Below are 17,129 nucleotides of genomic sequence, written 5' to 3' on the forward strand. Positions count from 1 at the left end.
CTGTTACTGTAAAGTTCTTACACATCAGATGTTAGTATCCCTTATGATTTTTTTTTTTTTAAAGATTTTATTTATTTATTTGAGAGAGAATGAGAGAGAACACATGAGAGGGGATAGGGTCAGAGGGCAAAGCAGACTCCCTGCCGAGCAGGGAGCCCGATGCGGGACTCGATCCCGGGACTCCAGGATCATGACCTGAGCCGAAGGCAGTCGCCTAACCAACTGAGCCACCCAGGCGCCCCTCCCTTATGATTTTTTTAAAAAGTCCCTCTCTTTGCAGAGATAAACCGAAATTTTGTTTTACCTGTAAACATGGTATCTGGGAAAATAATCCACAGCCAGGGGCACCTGGGTGGCTCAATTAAGCATCTGACTCTTGGTTTCAGTTCATGAACACGGGGTCCTGGGATCAGCTCGCGTTGGGCTCTGCTCAGTGTGGAGTCTGCCTGAGATTCTTTCTCCTGCCCTCTGCCCTCTGCACCCCCCCACCCCACCCGGCTCAGGCACCCGCGTGCTCTCTCTTAAATGAATAAATAAATAAATAAAATCTTAAAAAAAAAAAATGCACAGCCAGGGGACAGTGGAGGTGGGGAGATAAAATGGAAGTGGCCAGGAGACTCCCACTGCTGAAACTGTCATGTTGGGGGGGGGGGGGACGGGACTGTCCTTCTTTTCTGCCTCTATAAATGGTTATGTTGTCTATGTCAACAAAGCTAGCAGCAGCCCTGGGTGAATCCAGTGCTTGGCCAACGCTGAGAGCCCCCAAGCACCATGTAACTGGGTGTCCTGAGGATGCCCATCCCCCAACCCTGTGTTCCTGCCGCAAGGCCTATCCCACTCTACTCCGCCCCCCACCCCCATGCTGGGCCCCACAACACAAGACCCCTGAGGGCCAAAACTGGGCCTTCTCTTTGACTCCCTGCCTGAGCTTGGCATAGCTTACCACACAGTGGGGAAAATCCCAGAAAACTCTTATCACTACTCAGAGTGAAATTGAGAATGGCTACCATTTACTAAATACTCCCTATGTGCCCGAAATGATGTGGAGAACATACCTGAATCACCTCAATCCCCACACCAAGAACACAAGAAAAGCATCCTCAACCTCACTCTACAGATCCGGGGAAAGGCTCAGAGAAGTTTAGTGACTTTCCCGAGGTTACCAAACTGCCAATAACAGACCCAGGATCCAAACTCAGACCCAATTTCCAAATCCCACTATGGTCACACCGGCTTGCCTCTCAGGGCCACCATGGGTCATTATGGAGGGGGAGAGGGAAGCAGCCAGGGTCAAGGCAGAGCAAGAGAGCCCAGGCTAGCCACTGGCCCCTGCCTGGCACGCATGCACCCCAGCAGGGACACAGGCATCAACCATCTGCAGAGCCAAACATCAGAAATAAGCAGTCCTGACCTGAAGGCAAAGCAGAGCCCGCCTTGCTTGCCTCAGAGGGTCTTGATGAATTTTACCCTGTGGGTTAAAAGGGACTCAATCACCTTCAAATAGACAACCCAGCCCCCAGGTCACTGGCCATGAAGGAAAGGAACTTGGTAGAGCGGCACAGGGGCAGACCCATCTGACTGCAGGAGTGGACTGCAGTGACACCATCCAGCCTGGAGGGAATAGGCAGAAAAGCAGCCATCCCTGTGGATCAAATTCAGGTCATTAATACACACGGAGGGGTGGACCTTCCTGGGTCTGGACGGTGAGCACTATCTTGACCTTGACTGACATTTTAGCAAAAGCAGAGAAGAACACTCGAAACAGCACGGGAGGAGCTGCCGTGTGGCTACACTCCCAGCCACCCCAGAGGGACGATGGCCAGCTGCCGGTCTCCAAGTGGGGACGTAGAAACCAAGGAAATGGGTGTGCAACAGTAAGTTACTGGCCGGGCCCGCAGCTGCCCGGATCTGCACTCGGCAGCAGCCTATCCCAGGCCCCCTGTCCCAGACCAGAGGCCCCCAGTGTGCACCTTCTGAAGGTTCAGACACTGTGTTTTTCTAACGCCCCTGGGGTCCCTACTATAGGAGCTCAGGAGACCTGAAGAGCTGCGCTTCCAATCTACAACGCCTGGCACGGCAGTCTGACAAGCTCAACCTGGACGCAAGCCTGACGCCCTCCCTATGTGCCTACAACCCCCTATTCAGTCCCCAAGGTTTAGGCAGCCCTCGGCGTGTGCCTAGAACCTTGGCACAGAGCTGATCGGCCTACAGGGGACAAGCCCAGGTTCCCATGCCGTACCTCACAGGCTGCCCGGGGCCCTGGAGGACAGTCCGCTGGGCCGGCTAACGGCACGGCAAGGGCCTCACAGGGCAGACTCAGGAGAGAAACCTCTGGGAAGCATGAAGAGGTGATTTAGCTGGGCCACCAGGGGAGGGGGGGGCGGGTTTCCAGGCAGAGGCCACAGAAATACTTGGGGAAGGGGACCCATGTGGCCAGTTCATGACATGGGGAGGCCAGAGCAGAGATGGCAGAGGGCTGCGGGGAGGGATCACATCCCAAAGGACCTGGGTATCAAGCCTTTATGCCAACGGTGCTAGGAAAGCACTGGAAGCAGGGTCAGCGGGGTCCCCACCATGCTCCCGATGAGGGCCCCGCTAGGAACCAGTACTATCGCCAGCCGCCCTTCTGAGCAACGCTCTCCTCCTCTGTGGTCCTCACATCCACTAACCCGCTGTCTCCAGGTCTCTACCCCAGTCTTGCCTCTCCTGGCACATTTCCTTTCCCCTCCAACTCAAGGGAAGTGGAGCTGCCGGCACCTCCCTCTCACTCCTCTGTCAACCCTTTCATGAAGCAGCCTGCAGCTGCCCGGCCCCCCTCCAGTGAGCTCTGCTGGCTCCCTTCCCTCCAGGGCATGCTCCTTCCAGCACTGCCACTCTGCAAGTGCCCCCAGCCAAACCACCGGTGCCCCAGCCTTCGAAACCTGGCGTTCCTGCTGGCCTCTCCCCTTCTCTCATCAGCACCCCTCCGCCCTCTCGCCCCCCCCCCCCCCAACTACCACGCCCTGGTTCGGGCCACCAGCTGCACTCCCTCCAGCAACCTCTGACTTGGTCTCCCTCTGTCAGGGCTCTCCTGCTCCACCCCAACCTTTGACCATTGCCAAGCATGAAGACAACTCTGACCGAGGGGCAGTGCTACTGGAACAAGTCCGCACTCTACCACACGGAGCTCAGACACAAACTCAGGAACCGGCATTCAACGCTCCACCCCAGCTCTCACTCCCCCTGACCCAGCCACCCTGCGTGGCCTGCCCCTCCCCACGTTCAGCCAGAACCTACTGTCGCTCAGGGACTGAGCCAGCGCCTTCCAGTGCAATGTGTGCCAACAGGAGCGACCAAGGCAGATGCGTCAAACAGGACTGGGAGGCCCAAAGCACCTGGCCTAGCTGAGGTGCACGCAAAATGGCAACTGAGGGAAGTTTTCCACTGTTCACGACCAGAAAAATGGGGAAGATGAGCTCAGTGTTCAAGAGTGGGCAATTGGCTAGACACACAAGAATGCTGGAGAGGCAGATCGCTTGTCCTAGAATGATGCTCACGATAAACTCAGTAGAAAGAAAATGCAAGCTCCCACATGGCAGCTACTGCTTGACCCTGTCTTTTCTGTTGGTTTAAGTAGGCCCCATGCCCAGCGTGTAGCCCAATGGGGGCTTTGAACACACGACCCTGAGATCAAGATCTGAGCGGAGATCAAGAGTTAGACGCTTAACCGACTGAGCCACCCAGGTGCCCCCCCCACCCCCGACCCTGTTTCTAAGAAACGGGCAGACTCTGTAGGGAAAGAATCCAGGTACGGAGGTCTCATCGTTCTAAGTATGACTTCTCGGCTCTGCCAAGAGGCAGCTCTGGGGACTGGGGAGAGGTTTTTGAGCTTCTCTGCACCCCCGATTCTTCTTCGCAAAGCTACTGTAAAAATTATCTTGTGCCTAGTATATAGAACACCTAGCAAGCGGTAGCTGCTATCAGATGTCAAAACCTCTAGAAAGGCACACAGCAAAAGTATAGGTCAGCAGCAGTTACGGTAGCAGTAACATTTCAAAGAACTTATTTTTTATTAATTTCAAGCCTCATCTTCCTCCAAAGACTATGTTACCTGATGACCATCTTCAGATGTATGAAAAGGGACAGAATCATCTAAGAGATTATAGAGTCGTGAGACCCATGAAACCAAGATTAATAAATGAAGACATGCAGAAAAGTAGATGCTGGCTTACAGAGATGGCACAGGAGCCTTTCTACCAAAAGCCAGGCAGTAACCACTCAGAGAACAGAACAGCCCACTATCTGGTCTACAGTCAGAGGTAGGCTGAAAACCAACAACCCAGTACTGGCAGCTCACACCGACGCAGACGAGCTGGTAGTGAATAGGGGAGAGGAACTAGGCGTGAGCCTGGGCACGGCCACTTGGAGTCTGTGCGACTCGGGCCACTCCATCTCTTGGGCTGCCCTTCTCCATTCATAAGCCCGCCAGAACTACACAGGTTATTAAAGTTCTTACTGGCTTTGAACAGAACCAGAACCCAAACAAACCACACAAAGCACTCACATGTAGAGGTGAGGCCACAGGGCTGCAGTCTGAGAGAAGCCCTTAGCAGGTGAGAACACGCAGCGCAAGAGGGGAGGAGCCTACCCAAAGCCACACCCTGACCTGGTAGAGCCAGTCTCCCCACTTCCAATTTTGAGTCCTTCTTCAGACACTGCCAGCCCCCCAAGTGTGGTTCCGTGCAGCATGGTACTGCGGGCACCCCTCTGCTATCACCCCAACATGGGGCAGTGAGGGCTACTCACGTGCACAGCTCCCCCAACTACTCTGACCTCTTTCTGCAGCAATAACCCAGCACTGTCTCCTGTTGAGTAATGCTCACGCGTCCGTCGAGCTAAGTAAGACTGTGAGTGGGAACCCACAAAACTGTCACAATACAACCGAACCTGACCCAGCAAAGACAAAGAGACAGCTCTTGCTCGTTCCTTTACAGGTTTGCACACAGCCAACAAGAATCACTGGCTCAGGGGCACCTGGCTGGCTCGGTCAGTAGAGCACGTGACTCTTGATCTTGGGGTTGTGAGTTCGAGGTGCACGTTGGGTATACAGACTACTTAAAAATAAAAAAAATATTTTAGGGGCGCCTGGGTGGCTCAGTCGGTTAAGCGTCTGCCTTCGGCTCAGGTCATGATCCCGGGGTCCCAGGATTGAGCCCCGCATCGGGCTCCCTGCTCTGCGGGAAGCCTGCTTCTCCCTCTCCCACTCCCCCTGCTTGTGTTCCCTCTCTCACTGTCTCTGTCAAATAAATAAATGAAATCTTTAAAAAAAAATTAAATTAAATTAAAAATAAAAATTAAAAAATATTTTAAAAACTCAAGAGAGTCCCATCAGCGAAGACATGTAGAACAAAACAAGAAATGAGCCCTCGGCGCAGAGCAGGGAGTATGTGCTAACAGGTGAGAGAAGACATTCTTCAGAGAGAGAAAGCGCTACAGACATTACAGGGCAGACACAGCACGGTTTATGAACCACGCAGGTAAATGAGGAGAGCGAGACGGTGCTCCCGCTGTTTGAAATGCATCTGACTGGATCCAGACCTAGCTAGGGGACTCCTGTCCCAGGGAGTGAAAGCCCACGGCACGGCCCGAACTGCCACCCGCTGTCGGCCTCCAGGGAAGTTCGCACCGCACATGCGCCACAGCAGAGCTGTCCACGCTCGCCCGTGCACGGGGCTCACCCGGAGCTTGCTCGCCCGGGGGCCGGGAGCCGGGAGCCAGTCTGCGGAGCTGCATTTCCAAGAAGCCTCCAGTTCCTACTGAGGCGACTGGGCCACAGGCCATCAGAGCAGTGAGGCGCCAAGGGAGCAGGACACCACTGATCCATTTCCAATGACTAAAAAGAGTAAGAGGCAAAAAGGAACAGAATGCCCGGGAGGACTGATGTGGGAAAGTGGTTTTTAATAGTAAAAATTTCAAACCAGCTCACATATCTGAGAACAGGGAACTAGTTACACACACTGGTCCCCTCACATGACAGACTACATGACCGTTAAAAACAAGAGAAGTCTGCATGAGTCATGGAAAAATCACCAAGACATATCATTCAGTGAAAAGGGCAAGTCAAAGCAGAGCAAAAAAACCCATGGCACTTGTGAAAGAAAAGTTACACATTACATAAAACATGACTTTAAGAGTTCGGAAACATCCCATTATTACCCATCTCCGCGGAGGAGACAAAGTGCTCACTCTTGTGCCTGACATTCCTGTATTATTTGAAGTTTAGGGGCCTCTATTTTACAATGAGCAAGAATAACTTTATAATCAGAGCAACAAAGATTATAGTTTTGTTTTTATTTGAAGTTATTTCCTGCAAGCCACGTTACAGGTTGTGTGGACATCAAGTCTGGACAAGAACTTTCCATTGCTAACATTGTGCAAAAAGAGAAGTTGCTCAAGGACCACAGCCGCCATATAGGATCTGAGCCCTAGACTAGGGAGGAGTATGTATTTCTAGAAAATTCCAGAATGATTCAACTGATCATTTGTGGGCAACTGGTGAATCCACACTGACCCCTGGGGTCACTGTTTCCTTTTCTAAGAAGTTGCATGAGACCAACCTCACAAGTTTTTGGATCGGCTACTGGACAGGGACACAGGAGAGCACAGCAAAGCATCTTCTAGCTACAACGGAGAGGCAGGAGATTTGTGGCTGCTCAAACAAGCAGGCCCAAGAAGCTACTCCAGCCACTTGTCATGTCTGACTTACTGTGTTTCACACTGCAGAGTCCACTGCAGGCTTTCGTCTTCCTGACGCTGCTTTCCTTAAAGCTGTGCTATCCTGGAGCAGTCCTTAGTTTTCTTTCTGTCCTTCCTATCTTTCAGATAAAACATAAGCTTGCCAGGGAGTCCCCTCCCACCCCACCCCCCCCCGAGCCTCTATGGGCTCTTTTTTTTTTTTTTTAAGATTTATTTGCGAGAAAGAGAGAGCACACACGCACACAGGGGTGGGGCAAAGGGGGAGAGAGAATCTGAAGCAGATTCTGCACTGAGCACGGAGCCTGATGATCCCACAACCCTGAGATCACGACCTGAGCCGAAACCAAGGGTCAGACACCCAACCGACTGCGCCACCCAGGCGCCCCTCTGTGGGCTCTTTAGACACAGCGAACTCTTCCTCCTCCCTTGGACTCACCTGCAGTTAGACGCAATCCTCTGGACCTGCCTCCCTTTCAGGCTCAGACCACAAAATCACGCTTCATTTTGGAGCTTCCCGAAACCCTCCAACTCCAGGGTACCTGTCCTCCCAGCCTTCTCATTGCCTGACTCTCCAGTTTGAAGACAGCATGCTTGCAGACCCCTTCAGTGATCCAACAGACCACCTGGAAAAGCTCTGCCCTTCCCAGCTCCAACCCTGCCACACTCCAACGTGGACTGAGAGTAATCAAGGTCACCTGAACAACTGATTTTTCCTTTGAAAACCTGAAACCCAGGCAGGCAGCCATTCTAATGCCTAATGAAGAAGGATGTCCCAGTGACCAGAGGCAGAAGAGCCCAGCTAGAGGATTCACATGCTACCCTGCCAACCTCTGGAAGCCCTTGGCCTGAGTACGTTTACTCCCAGCCCATCAGTACATTCAACGGCAGCCAGGCCCCTCTGATGAGCAGCCCTGTGAGCAGAAGGCAGCAAAGCGGCCTCCGGACTCAAAAGAGGTGCTTTATATCACTTTAGTCTTAACTCAACTAGCCACCCCCTTGGCACTGACTGAGGCACTCAGTCTTACCAAAAAACCCACCAGAAATAGGCTGCTCCTGCAACAGGTCTACACTGGCGACAGACATGCTCTCAGCCCCTTTGTGCCACTTCTGCCCACTCTTCTCAGGTCAGGTCCCCATGCCCAAAAGGCCCCTATTCAATTGGTCCCTTTAAGCCGGCCTCCAAAGATCCTCTCCCAGAGGGCAACGCCTCATCACTCACTTCAACCTCCTTACAGAAAGCAAGCTGGGCATGCGTTTGCCCTAAAAGAGCAGGTGGCAAGTTACGGCAAAGCCAGAACACAAGTCTTCTGACATTCCGATCGGACCTCTCCCACTCACCACACTGCCTCTGGAGGTCAGAAGGAAAATCAGAGGCCTCTGGGGAAATCAGGGCCTCCAGTTCAAGGCCACAGACTGAATAAGTCAAAGTCACAGGCGAGCCCAGGGGTCCCTTCCCTCACTCACAAGGACAGCAGCAAAGAAAAGCCAGCAATATAGAGATTCCGCTGGGCACGGAAAAGCTTCATGTGGAAGTGCTCCACGGCCCCGGGGTTATTCTGCAGGTTCACCTTCTCCGTCACGTCGTCATACTTCCGGATCTCACGTACAGCGTCTGCGGCAGAAGACACACAAGGGCATTAGCTCCTGCTCAGGCCAATACTGGGCTGTCAAGAGGAGACAGGCGGCATAAGTCAAGGTGACCTCACTTCCCCCAGATCTGTCACCCCAGGTATCTCCCCTTCTACACACACCTTGGGGAGGACACCTTGTCAGAAGCTCTGCCCTGAGACCCATTCTCCTCTGGCTTTTTTCATGGTACTCCCTGGCCCCATTCTACCCAGACCACAAACTCGCTCTGTATCAAGATGCTAATCAAGTCTGAGGTGTTGCTGGCAACATCCACGGAGCCCCCAGTGTCTGGTTCTGTTTACCTCAAGTCAGGCTGGCTATCAGCTGCCCCACCAATAACCCAGGGTCGTCCTGTTCACGTAAATCCCCACGGAAGAGGCATGAGCAGCCTAGGAGTCAAGACCCCGAGACTGCCTGTTGAAGACAGGCTTTTCCATTTCAAAGCTTCATAATGGGTTTTATTATTTAAACTGCCTTATTCTAAGAACAAGTATCATTAAAATGTCCATACTACCCAAAGCAATCTGTACAGATTTAATGTCATCCCTATCAAAATGCCAACAGCAGTTTTCACAGTTAGAACAAACAATCCTAAAATCTGTATGGAACCACAAAAGACCCCAAATAGCCAGAGCAATCTTGAAAAACAAAACAGGAGGGATCACAATTAGATTTCAAATTATATTACAAAACAATAATAATTAAAATAGTATGGCACTAGGATAAAAACAGAGACAGAGATCAATGGAATAGAACAGAAAAACCCAGAAACAAACCCACAATTATATGGCCAAATAATCTTCGACAAAGCAGAAAAGAATATCCAATGGGAAAAAGTCTCTTCAACAAATGGTGTTGGGAAAACTGGATAGCCACATGCAGAAGAATGAAACCAGACCCCTTTCTTTCACCATACACAAAAATAAACTCAAAATTGGGGCACCTGGGTGGCTCGGTCGTTAAGCGTCTGCCTTTGGCTCAGGTCATCATCCCAGTGTCCTAGGATCAAGCCCCGCATTGGGCTCCCTGCTCGGCGGGAAGCCTGCTTCTCCCTCTCCCACTCCCCCTGCTTGCATTCCCTCTCTCGCAGACGCTCAACGACTGAGCCACCCAGGCGCCCCAAATAAAATCTTTTTAAAAAAAAAATCCTTGAAGAGAGCACAGGCAATAATTTCTCTGACATCGGCTGCAGCAGCGTTTTTCTAGATATGTGTCCTGAGGCAAGGACAACAAACTATTGGGAGTACAAAGTCAAAGACGATACAAAAAAATGGTTTTATTCTGATTACAAAACAAGTGCACGCTCATCAAAAATTCAAATATACCAGAAATGTGCAAAGAGAAAATATCCCATGACATAAGCACCTCCAGCAAGCACAGGACATGTGGTCATCTTACCCAAGGCAATCACTTTGAGCCCCATTACTCCATTTTCTCTGTAATACACATCCTAAGCTGAAATTACCCTAATTACAGGTTTATTGTCCATCTCCCCTGAAATAGACTACGTACCACAAGAGCAGAAATCTTTTCTGCCACATCCAGGACCTAGCATAGCTCTGGGTGCATAGGGGGCATGCAAATAACTGAATCGTGAGTAGTCTCTGCTCTGGAGAGGCACCGGTAGCCATACAGTGCTCTAGCTTACAAATACATTTACATCTATTTGTGTATGTCGTAGAAATGGAACCATCTACTGCTTTCCGCCCCCACCCCTTACCCGAGACATCTTTTTAAGTCAGTACATAAAAATCTATCGAGAAAGGTCTCTTAAGAGACCCCCATGGGGGGGCACCTGGGTGGCTCAGTTGGTTAAGCGACTGCCTTCGGCTCAGGTCATGATCCCAGGGTCCTAGGATCGAGTCCCCCATCGGGCTCCCGGCTCAGCAGGAAGCCTGCTTCTCCCTCTCCCACTCCCCCTGCTTGTGTTCCTGCTCTCGCTGTCTCTGTCAAATAAATAAATAAAATCTTTAAAAAAAAAAAAAAAAGAGACCCCCATGGGAGAGGAGTAAGGTACCACTATATTGATATTGTTAGGTTAGTTTTTAGTTTGAGACTGCTTGGGGTTTTTTGGTTTTTTTTTTTAAAGATTTTATTTATTTGAGACAGAGAGAATGAGAGAGACAGCACATGAGAGGGGGGAGGGTCAGAGGGAGAAGCAGGCTCCCTGCCAAGCAGGGAGCCCGATGCGGGACTCGATCCAGGGACTCCGGGATCGTGACCTGAGCCGAAGGCAGTCGCTTAACCAACTGAGCCACCCAGGCGCCCGAGACTGCTTGGTTTTTAAGCTGACCTCACATTATAAAAACATCTGCCTCCCTTTGCTGGCATCCTGGTATTAATCTGTATCACGAAGCAAGCATTCTCCACCACTATTAGCAGAAGTCTAAACCAGGCCAACAACATGCCTATTTGTTATGAACTAAGTGTTCCTGTCCCCCAACCCCCAAGATTCCTATACTGATAACCTAACCCCCAATGGAATGGTATTATGAGGTGGGGCCTTTGGGAGGGGCAGATCATGAAAGCAGGGCCCTCACCAAACACCAAATCTGCCAGCACCCTGATCTTGGACTTCCAGCCTCCAGAAATGTGAAAAATAAATATCTGTTGTTAAGCAACACGGTCCATGATATTTTTGTTATAGCAGCCCAATATAAGACCTAAAATTTAAAATGTTCATACCCTTGGGCTCATCAATTCCACCTCTATGGATTTATCCTACATAAACATTTGCATAAATGTGCAATGATACCAGTATGCCTATAAAGAACTGAATTACAACAAAACCATATGTTATACTACAGATTTATTTTTTTTAAAGATTTTATTTGAGTGATAGAAAGAGCGCGCGCGAGCATGCGCACGCACACGCACATAAGCAGGGAGAGGGGCAGAAGGACAGGGAGAAGCAGACTCCCCGCTGAGCTCGGAGCCCAATTAGGGGCTCAAACCCAGGACCCTGAGATCACGACCTGAGCCGAAGGAGCCACCCAGGTGCCCCAGGATACCAGACAATGTTTAAAAAGGTAAGATTGCTGTAAATGGAAAACAGTGTGTACTATGGTCTGAATCCAATCCCAAACAGTACGTAGCATTTTAGTAAATATGTCCGCACAGAAAAGTGCCTGTGGATATGTACAACAAAGTATTAACGATGGTTTTTCTGTGAGACATGGGATTATGGGAGGACTTTAACTTTCTGGGTTAAATTTCTGACCTTTTAAGAACGTGTTATTTTTGTGATTTAAAATAAAACAAAACAGGGGCGCCTGGGTGGCTCAGTCGTTAAGCGTCTGCCTTCGGCTCAGGTCATGGTCCCAGGGTCCTGGGATCGAGCCCTACATCGGGCTCCCCGATCCGCGGGAAGCCTGCTTCTTCCTCTCCCACTCCCCCTGCTTGTGTTCCTTCTCTCACTGTATCTCTCTCTGTCAAATAAATAAACAAAATCTTAAATAAATAAATAAATAAATAAAACAAAACCTGTTTGAAGGACCTGGGTGGTGCAGTTAAGCATCCAGCTCTTAGTTTCAGCTCAGGTCATGATCTCAGTGTAGTAAGACTGAGCCCCATGTCAGGCTCCATGCTCAGTGCAGAGTCTGCTTAAGACTCTCTCTTCCTCTCCCTCTCCCCTGCCCCCTCCACCAAGCTCAAGTGCTCACTCTCACTAAAATAAACAAATCTCTAAAAAATAAAAAAATTAAGTAAAATAAAAACATGTTTTTCTACACCCTCACATCTGCATCCAGGAACCCCGCCACCCTAAGGACCACCTTGGGCAATGGCGGGGAGCACACTGGAATGGGGGTGTTAGGCCACACTAGCCCAAGTCACACAACACAGTGCTGCCTTCCGTATCTCAGGCCTCTGGACCAGCACCTGGCCCCTGGATGCTCATCAAGCCCACTCCCCCACCACCCCCTCAGACCTGCCCCAGACTCCTCCCAGTGAAGGCTAGGGGCCAGCCAGGGCTGCAGCTCTAGCTAGTTATGCCTATCACCTTTCACCAGGATTTCCTGCTAGCTAACATTTATATTTGTAGAAGTCTCGACAGACCTCTCTAGATTACACTTCTTACTGTTAAGGATAGGAAGCAGCCAGTCATCAAAGCCGGTATCTCTCTAGAACTTCCAAGCACTTCCCTGACCTCAAAGAAGAATGGCACCTCTGCCAACTCCTAGGTTCTGCAGAGAGCCTCCCTGGCCCATCAGCTGTGCTAGGAAATGGGGAGCTCATGGGGCCTGTACAGAGGGGCAAGGCCCTGAGGCAGCACGGGGGCACAGCCCCTCCCCACCCCAATTCTTGCCCCCACCCTACATCCAAAACTCTGAAGTCTGTTTTTTTTAATGCCCAAAGGATGACACACATATTCCCTAGCCCCTCCAGGCTTAGAGACCACTCAGGGAAGGAACCCTGATTGGAAAGAGCTACTTCTTGGGGCCTTGCCAAGTATTCAAGAACAGCACAGTATGCATATGTGGGCAGCTGGTACCCACCCTACACCGTTGGGAAAGGGTAGGCTGCACCTGGCCTGTTCAGAGGAAGTCCTGCCTGAACATAGCCCATCAGGAGCCAAGACATTAGGAAGGAAAAATGCCTAATGCTGCAGCTAGTGGATGGTACCTTGCACATTCCCCCCGAACTATGGCCCCCTGCCCCCCCCCCCCACTGCCACATTTCTGCTGGAGACTCAGGGAGAGAGGAGTGTTCTGAGCCTAAGTGGGCATCAACACCTTGGAGACAGGACCAGTGTCTACAGCAGAACCCAGCCAATACTTTAGAATCCACGCTGAGGGACACAGTGACCACTTAGTGCAGCACACATTTAACAGCCAGATGAAAATTATATTGATCTCTCTGGTCTCCAATCATACCACCACATCACAAAATGCTTGCCTTCCACCTTAGTACCCTAAGGCCCCAGGCCCCATCCCGGAGCATGCCCTGGGACCAGCTTATCTTCCAAGCCTGGCTGGTATGCACCTCAACATGGTGTTTATAGAACTTCACAGCTAGAAGGACCCAGAAAGACCTGAAGCCTGACCCAGATCCAGAGAGCTCTAGGATACACTGCCAGACCTCTCAGTGCCCCCCCCCCCACAGCTTCCTACCCAGCCCCGCTCCCTGACCATTTGGTCGCTCAGTCCCTTATTCACACAGACTCTCTACGTGACTGAAGTGCAGTGCTGCTTAAACCAAGATCAACATGGACCAATCAGCTTCTCTTGGTTTCAGTTCTGGAATGACGTGAGGAGCCAGCCCAGGAAAGTGAAGTGGTCATCACAGGGTGCATAAAGGTTGCTGGTCAAAGTAAAGGCCCAAGCCAGCAGTCAGCAGCACTCTGTTCAGGGATGAGGGAGCCTCTTCCCAAGAAGACAGAGACACTGAAGGGGTCTGTCTCTGGGAAGCCCAACCTGTAAGCTACATGTGGAACGTGGCACAGGGCTTTGCAGCAAAGGCTATGCCGTGGCAAAGGGTCTGGGGTGCGTAGCTGCCCTCAGCCACGGTTCACTCACCAATAACCAGCAGCACAAGGATGACAATGAGGACTACAAAGAAGGTGTTGCCGTAAGTCACTACCAACTCCACCAGGCGGGACTTGAAAATCTTCTGCCATCTGTGAAAACAAAAGGGTTGAAGAAATAAACATCCACTTGGGCCCCAGGGCCCCGAGAACAGAAAGCCACTCTTGCACCGTTTTCCAGTGGCTGAATATCCTGAACAGACTCAGCCTCGACTGCCTGCAGTTCTCCAATTTATGACATCTATTCAAGAGCGCGTGGGGGGGGGGGGGGGAGATGCTTGTCCACGTGCAGAAATTTCTTAAAAAAAAAAAAGCCACACTCTTAAAAACACTAAGAGTCTCTGGGGAGGGAAACAAAAACATTCCTTTTAATTATTATTCAAGGATAATTAACACACAGCATACTACTAGTTTCAGGAGCAGGGAAATGGAAAACTTTTCATTGCATTCCTCTACGTAATGTTCAAAATGCTTGCCACGTACACATTATTTCTTCAAACGGTTTCTCCACATGACCCATGTGGGTTCATCTAGACCTCCACCACCCTGGATTATTAAGAAGCAGACCCAAGACTTCCCTTCATCTCCTTCCATAAATACTTCAGGATGTAACTCTGTCAATAAAGAGCCTTTATGCAATCACAATGCTATCACCAGACCTCAAGAAAATGAACAAGAATCCCTCATCATCAGAGCCAGAGTCCCAAAGTCCAATTGTTGCAATTTTTTTTTTAACACTTGGTTTGTTTAAATCTGAACTGACAAGGTTCTGACTGTGCATTTAGTTGATAAGTAGCTTCAATCGCTCCTCACCCTCTTCTGTCTTCTTTCCCAATCCACTTTTTGCAGAAACCAGGCTGTCGGTCTTACAAAGCTGTCCAGATTACAGCTCCAAAATGCCTCTGTCTCTACATTTCCTCTGAACTGTGTAAAGTGTGAAGAGATTCAGATCTGGCTTTTGCCAAGAGTACTTCTTAGACAATATCATGTTCTTCCTATTTTATTGTATCAGAGATCTATATTTTTGTCTAAAAAGTTTTTTAAAATACCTATGAAGATTTAGCCTTATTTATAATTTTCTAATTAAAATCAGAATATATTCATATATTATGTGTAATTAAAAATTAACTTCCAATTAACTTTGACAGATCCTCTCTTCATTAAAAGGACTATGGCTTCACCTCTCACAGGCTGAGTAATGCTCACGAGGCTACTATGCAATGCCGGTGGGACTGGTTGGGAGGACAGACGTCACCAAGTCAGCTACAACATGACCCCATGGTGCAAGTCTTCCAGGCGCCATATTGCCATCCCCTGAACCCTAGGCACCCAAGGGAAGGCGGAGGGCAGCATTCCCAGAAACGTAACTAGAGATAGGTCTTCTCCCTCTTGGAGCATGGTGAAGGCCAGACGGCAGCGTGCACAGGAAAGGAATTCAAGAAGATGTGACGAAGCAAAACTGTGTGGAAGGTTGGCAATAATAAACACAACCCCTGCCACCTCAACCCCAGACAGGTTCTACCTGTTTCCATCTGGCCCCAATTCCAGGGTCTTACCAACCCTGCATGGAGAAGCTATGGGGCTCAGCAACAATCACCCTTTTGCTTGCCTGCTTGCTCCACAGGCCATACCTTTTGGGAGAAATGAAGGGAATGCAGAGAAGCAGCACAGCAAAGACCTCTGCATAGAGGAAGGTGGCGACTGCAGTCCACTGCAGACTCATCGTGTTGCTAGAAGGTTTCCAACAGTGAGATGTGCGCTTGTTTCCTGACAGGACACAAAAGGGACAGAAGCTGTTGTGAGAGCTGGGCAGCCACTCTTTACCCTCTACCACAGCACTCTACTCCAGTCTTTTTAAGCCACTGGCTGAAACTGGGCTCAGCTCGGCAGGGATACTCGGCCAACAGTGCTCAAAGGCCTAACAAACTCCCGTTTGCCAGGACGCAGTTACTTGCTGCCTTCCAGTATGTGCCTTAAAAGCCACCTTTCTGGCGAATTCCTTTTCCGACTGAGTTCAGCAAACTCCTTATGCCCGCTTAACTGGGAAAGTGTTAATAAAGATTATATAGACGGGGGCGCCTGGGTGGCTCAGTCGGTTAAGCGACTGCCTTCGGCTCGGGTCATGATCCTGGAGTCCCGGGATCGAGTCCCGCATCAGGCTCCCTGCTCGGCGGGGGGGTCTGCTTCGTCCTCTGACCCTCCTCCCTCTCATGCTCTCTCTCATTCTCTCTCTCGCAAATAAATAAAATCTTTAAAAAAAATTATATAGACGGGAGAAAATTCTCGACATCCATCAGGCTCACTCCCTTCCCAGTCAGCCCCGGGGCGGCAGTATTTCAGTAACGCACTTTCTCCGAGAGCGGCGACGCCCCCACACCCCCCTCCGAAGGAAACCAGGAGGCCCTTCCCTCACGAGCCTTTCCAATCAAGCCGAGAGAAAACCTGCAGCCTCCCTCCGGGGCGAGAGCACGGGCTAAAAAAAAGCCTCCCGACGCCGCCGCGTCGGCCTCGGATGCGGTGGGAGAACTCGGGAGTACCTCCGAAAGCCCACAAGAGCGACTCCTACCGGGCGGGAGTCGGGGCCAAGAGCAAATGCGGGTCTCGAGTAAGCACCTCAAGGCCCCATCTAGAGAAAGCTCTAGAAAAACGGTCTTTTCAGAAGCCGGAGGAGCCCCTCCCGACAGCCCTGGTCGCCCACAGCCGCCCACCCGGCTCGAGTCCCCCGCGCTCCACCCGCGCGGCCCCTCGACATGGCCCTAGGCCGCCACGCCTTCCCCCGAGCCCCACCCTGGCCGCCCCTCCCGAGGGGCTTTGCCACCGCCCCTCGCCCCGCGGCCGGCCCTCACGCCCCCGGAGCCCAACTCCAGCCACCGCCCCGCCCAGCCCTGCCCCCGTACTCCCGGCACGGCCCGAGGCCCCGGGCCCTCTCCACACTAACCGCCGCTGCCCCCCGTCGAAAGCCCGGACGACCTGGGTGGCCCCACAGCCCAGCTAGGCGCGCAAGCACGCTCACCGAGCTTCCCACAGCCAACGCACACGCCCCGCTGCCGCCGCCACCACCAAACGCTCCCACCGCAACCCTGGCCCCGCCCCTTCCCCCACGGCCGGAAACCGGAAGCACCCACCCCACCCCGCTCCCAGCCGCACCCAGGCCCCGACGACTCCGCCCACGGCCGTTTTCGCCCCGCCCCCGAGCCGAGGCTCCAAAGCCCAGGACTGGAGGAGAAGAGGCGCCTGGGGC

The 17,129-nt window shown here is 51.4% G+C and overlaps 1 protein-coding gene across 5 annotated transcripts in view; it reads right to left on the reverse strand.

Moving 5' to 3' along the window:
• Window positions 1–17,010, reverse strand: part of BCAP31 (B cell receptor associated protein 31) — a 30,297-nt gene extending 13,287 nt beyond the window's left edge. For 2 of the 5 annotated variants that reach the window (XM_064574707.1, XM_045883965.3), the window contains exons 1-4: window positions 16,902–17,010; window positions 15,520–15,655; window positions 13,881–13,981; window positions 8,200–8,347 (exon numbers count right to left, since the gene is read on the reverse strand). In XM_064574707.1, the coding sequence (XP_064430777.1) occupies window positions 8,200–8,347; window positions 13,881–13,981; window positions 15,520–15,611 (341 nt within the window). In that variant the 5' untranslated portion in view covers window positions 15,612–15,655; window positions 16,902–17,010. Of the gene's footprint in view, window positions 1–8,199; window positions 8,348–13,880; window positions 13,982–15,519; window positions 15,656–16,425; window positions 16,449–16,826 lie in introns of those variants that run through there. The other 3 variants (XM_064574706.1, XM_064574708.1, XM_045883980.3) reach the window with 3 other exon arrangements.
• Between the last annotated feature and the right edge of the window lie 119 nt (window positions 17,011–17,129).

Source organism: Mirounga angustirostris, unplaced genomic scaffold (genome assembly GCF_029215605.1).
Source record: "Mirounga angustirostris isolate CCGP_5_RB_7025 unplaced genomic scaffold, mMirAng1.0.hap1 SCAF_11, whole genome shotgun sequence".
NCBI lineage: Eukaryota > Metazoa > Chordata > Mammalia > Carnivora > Phocidae > Mirounga > Mirounga angustirostris.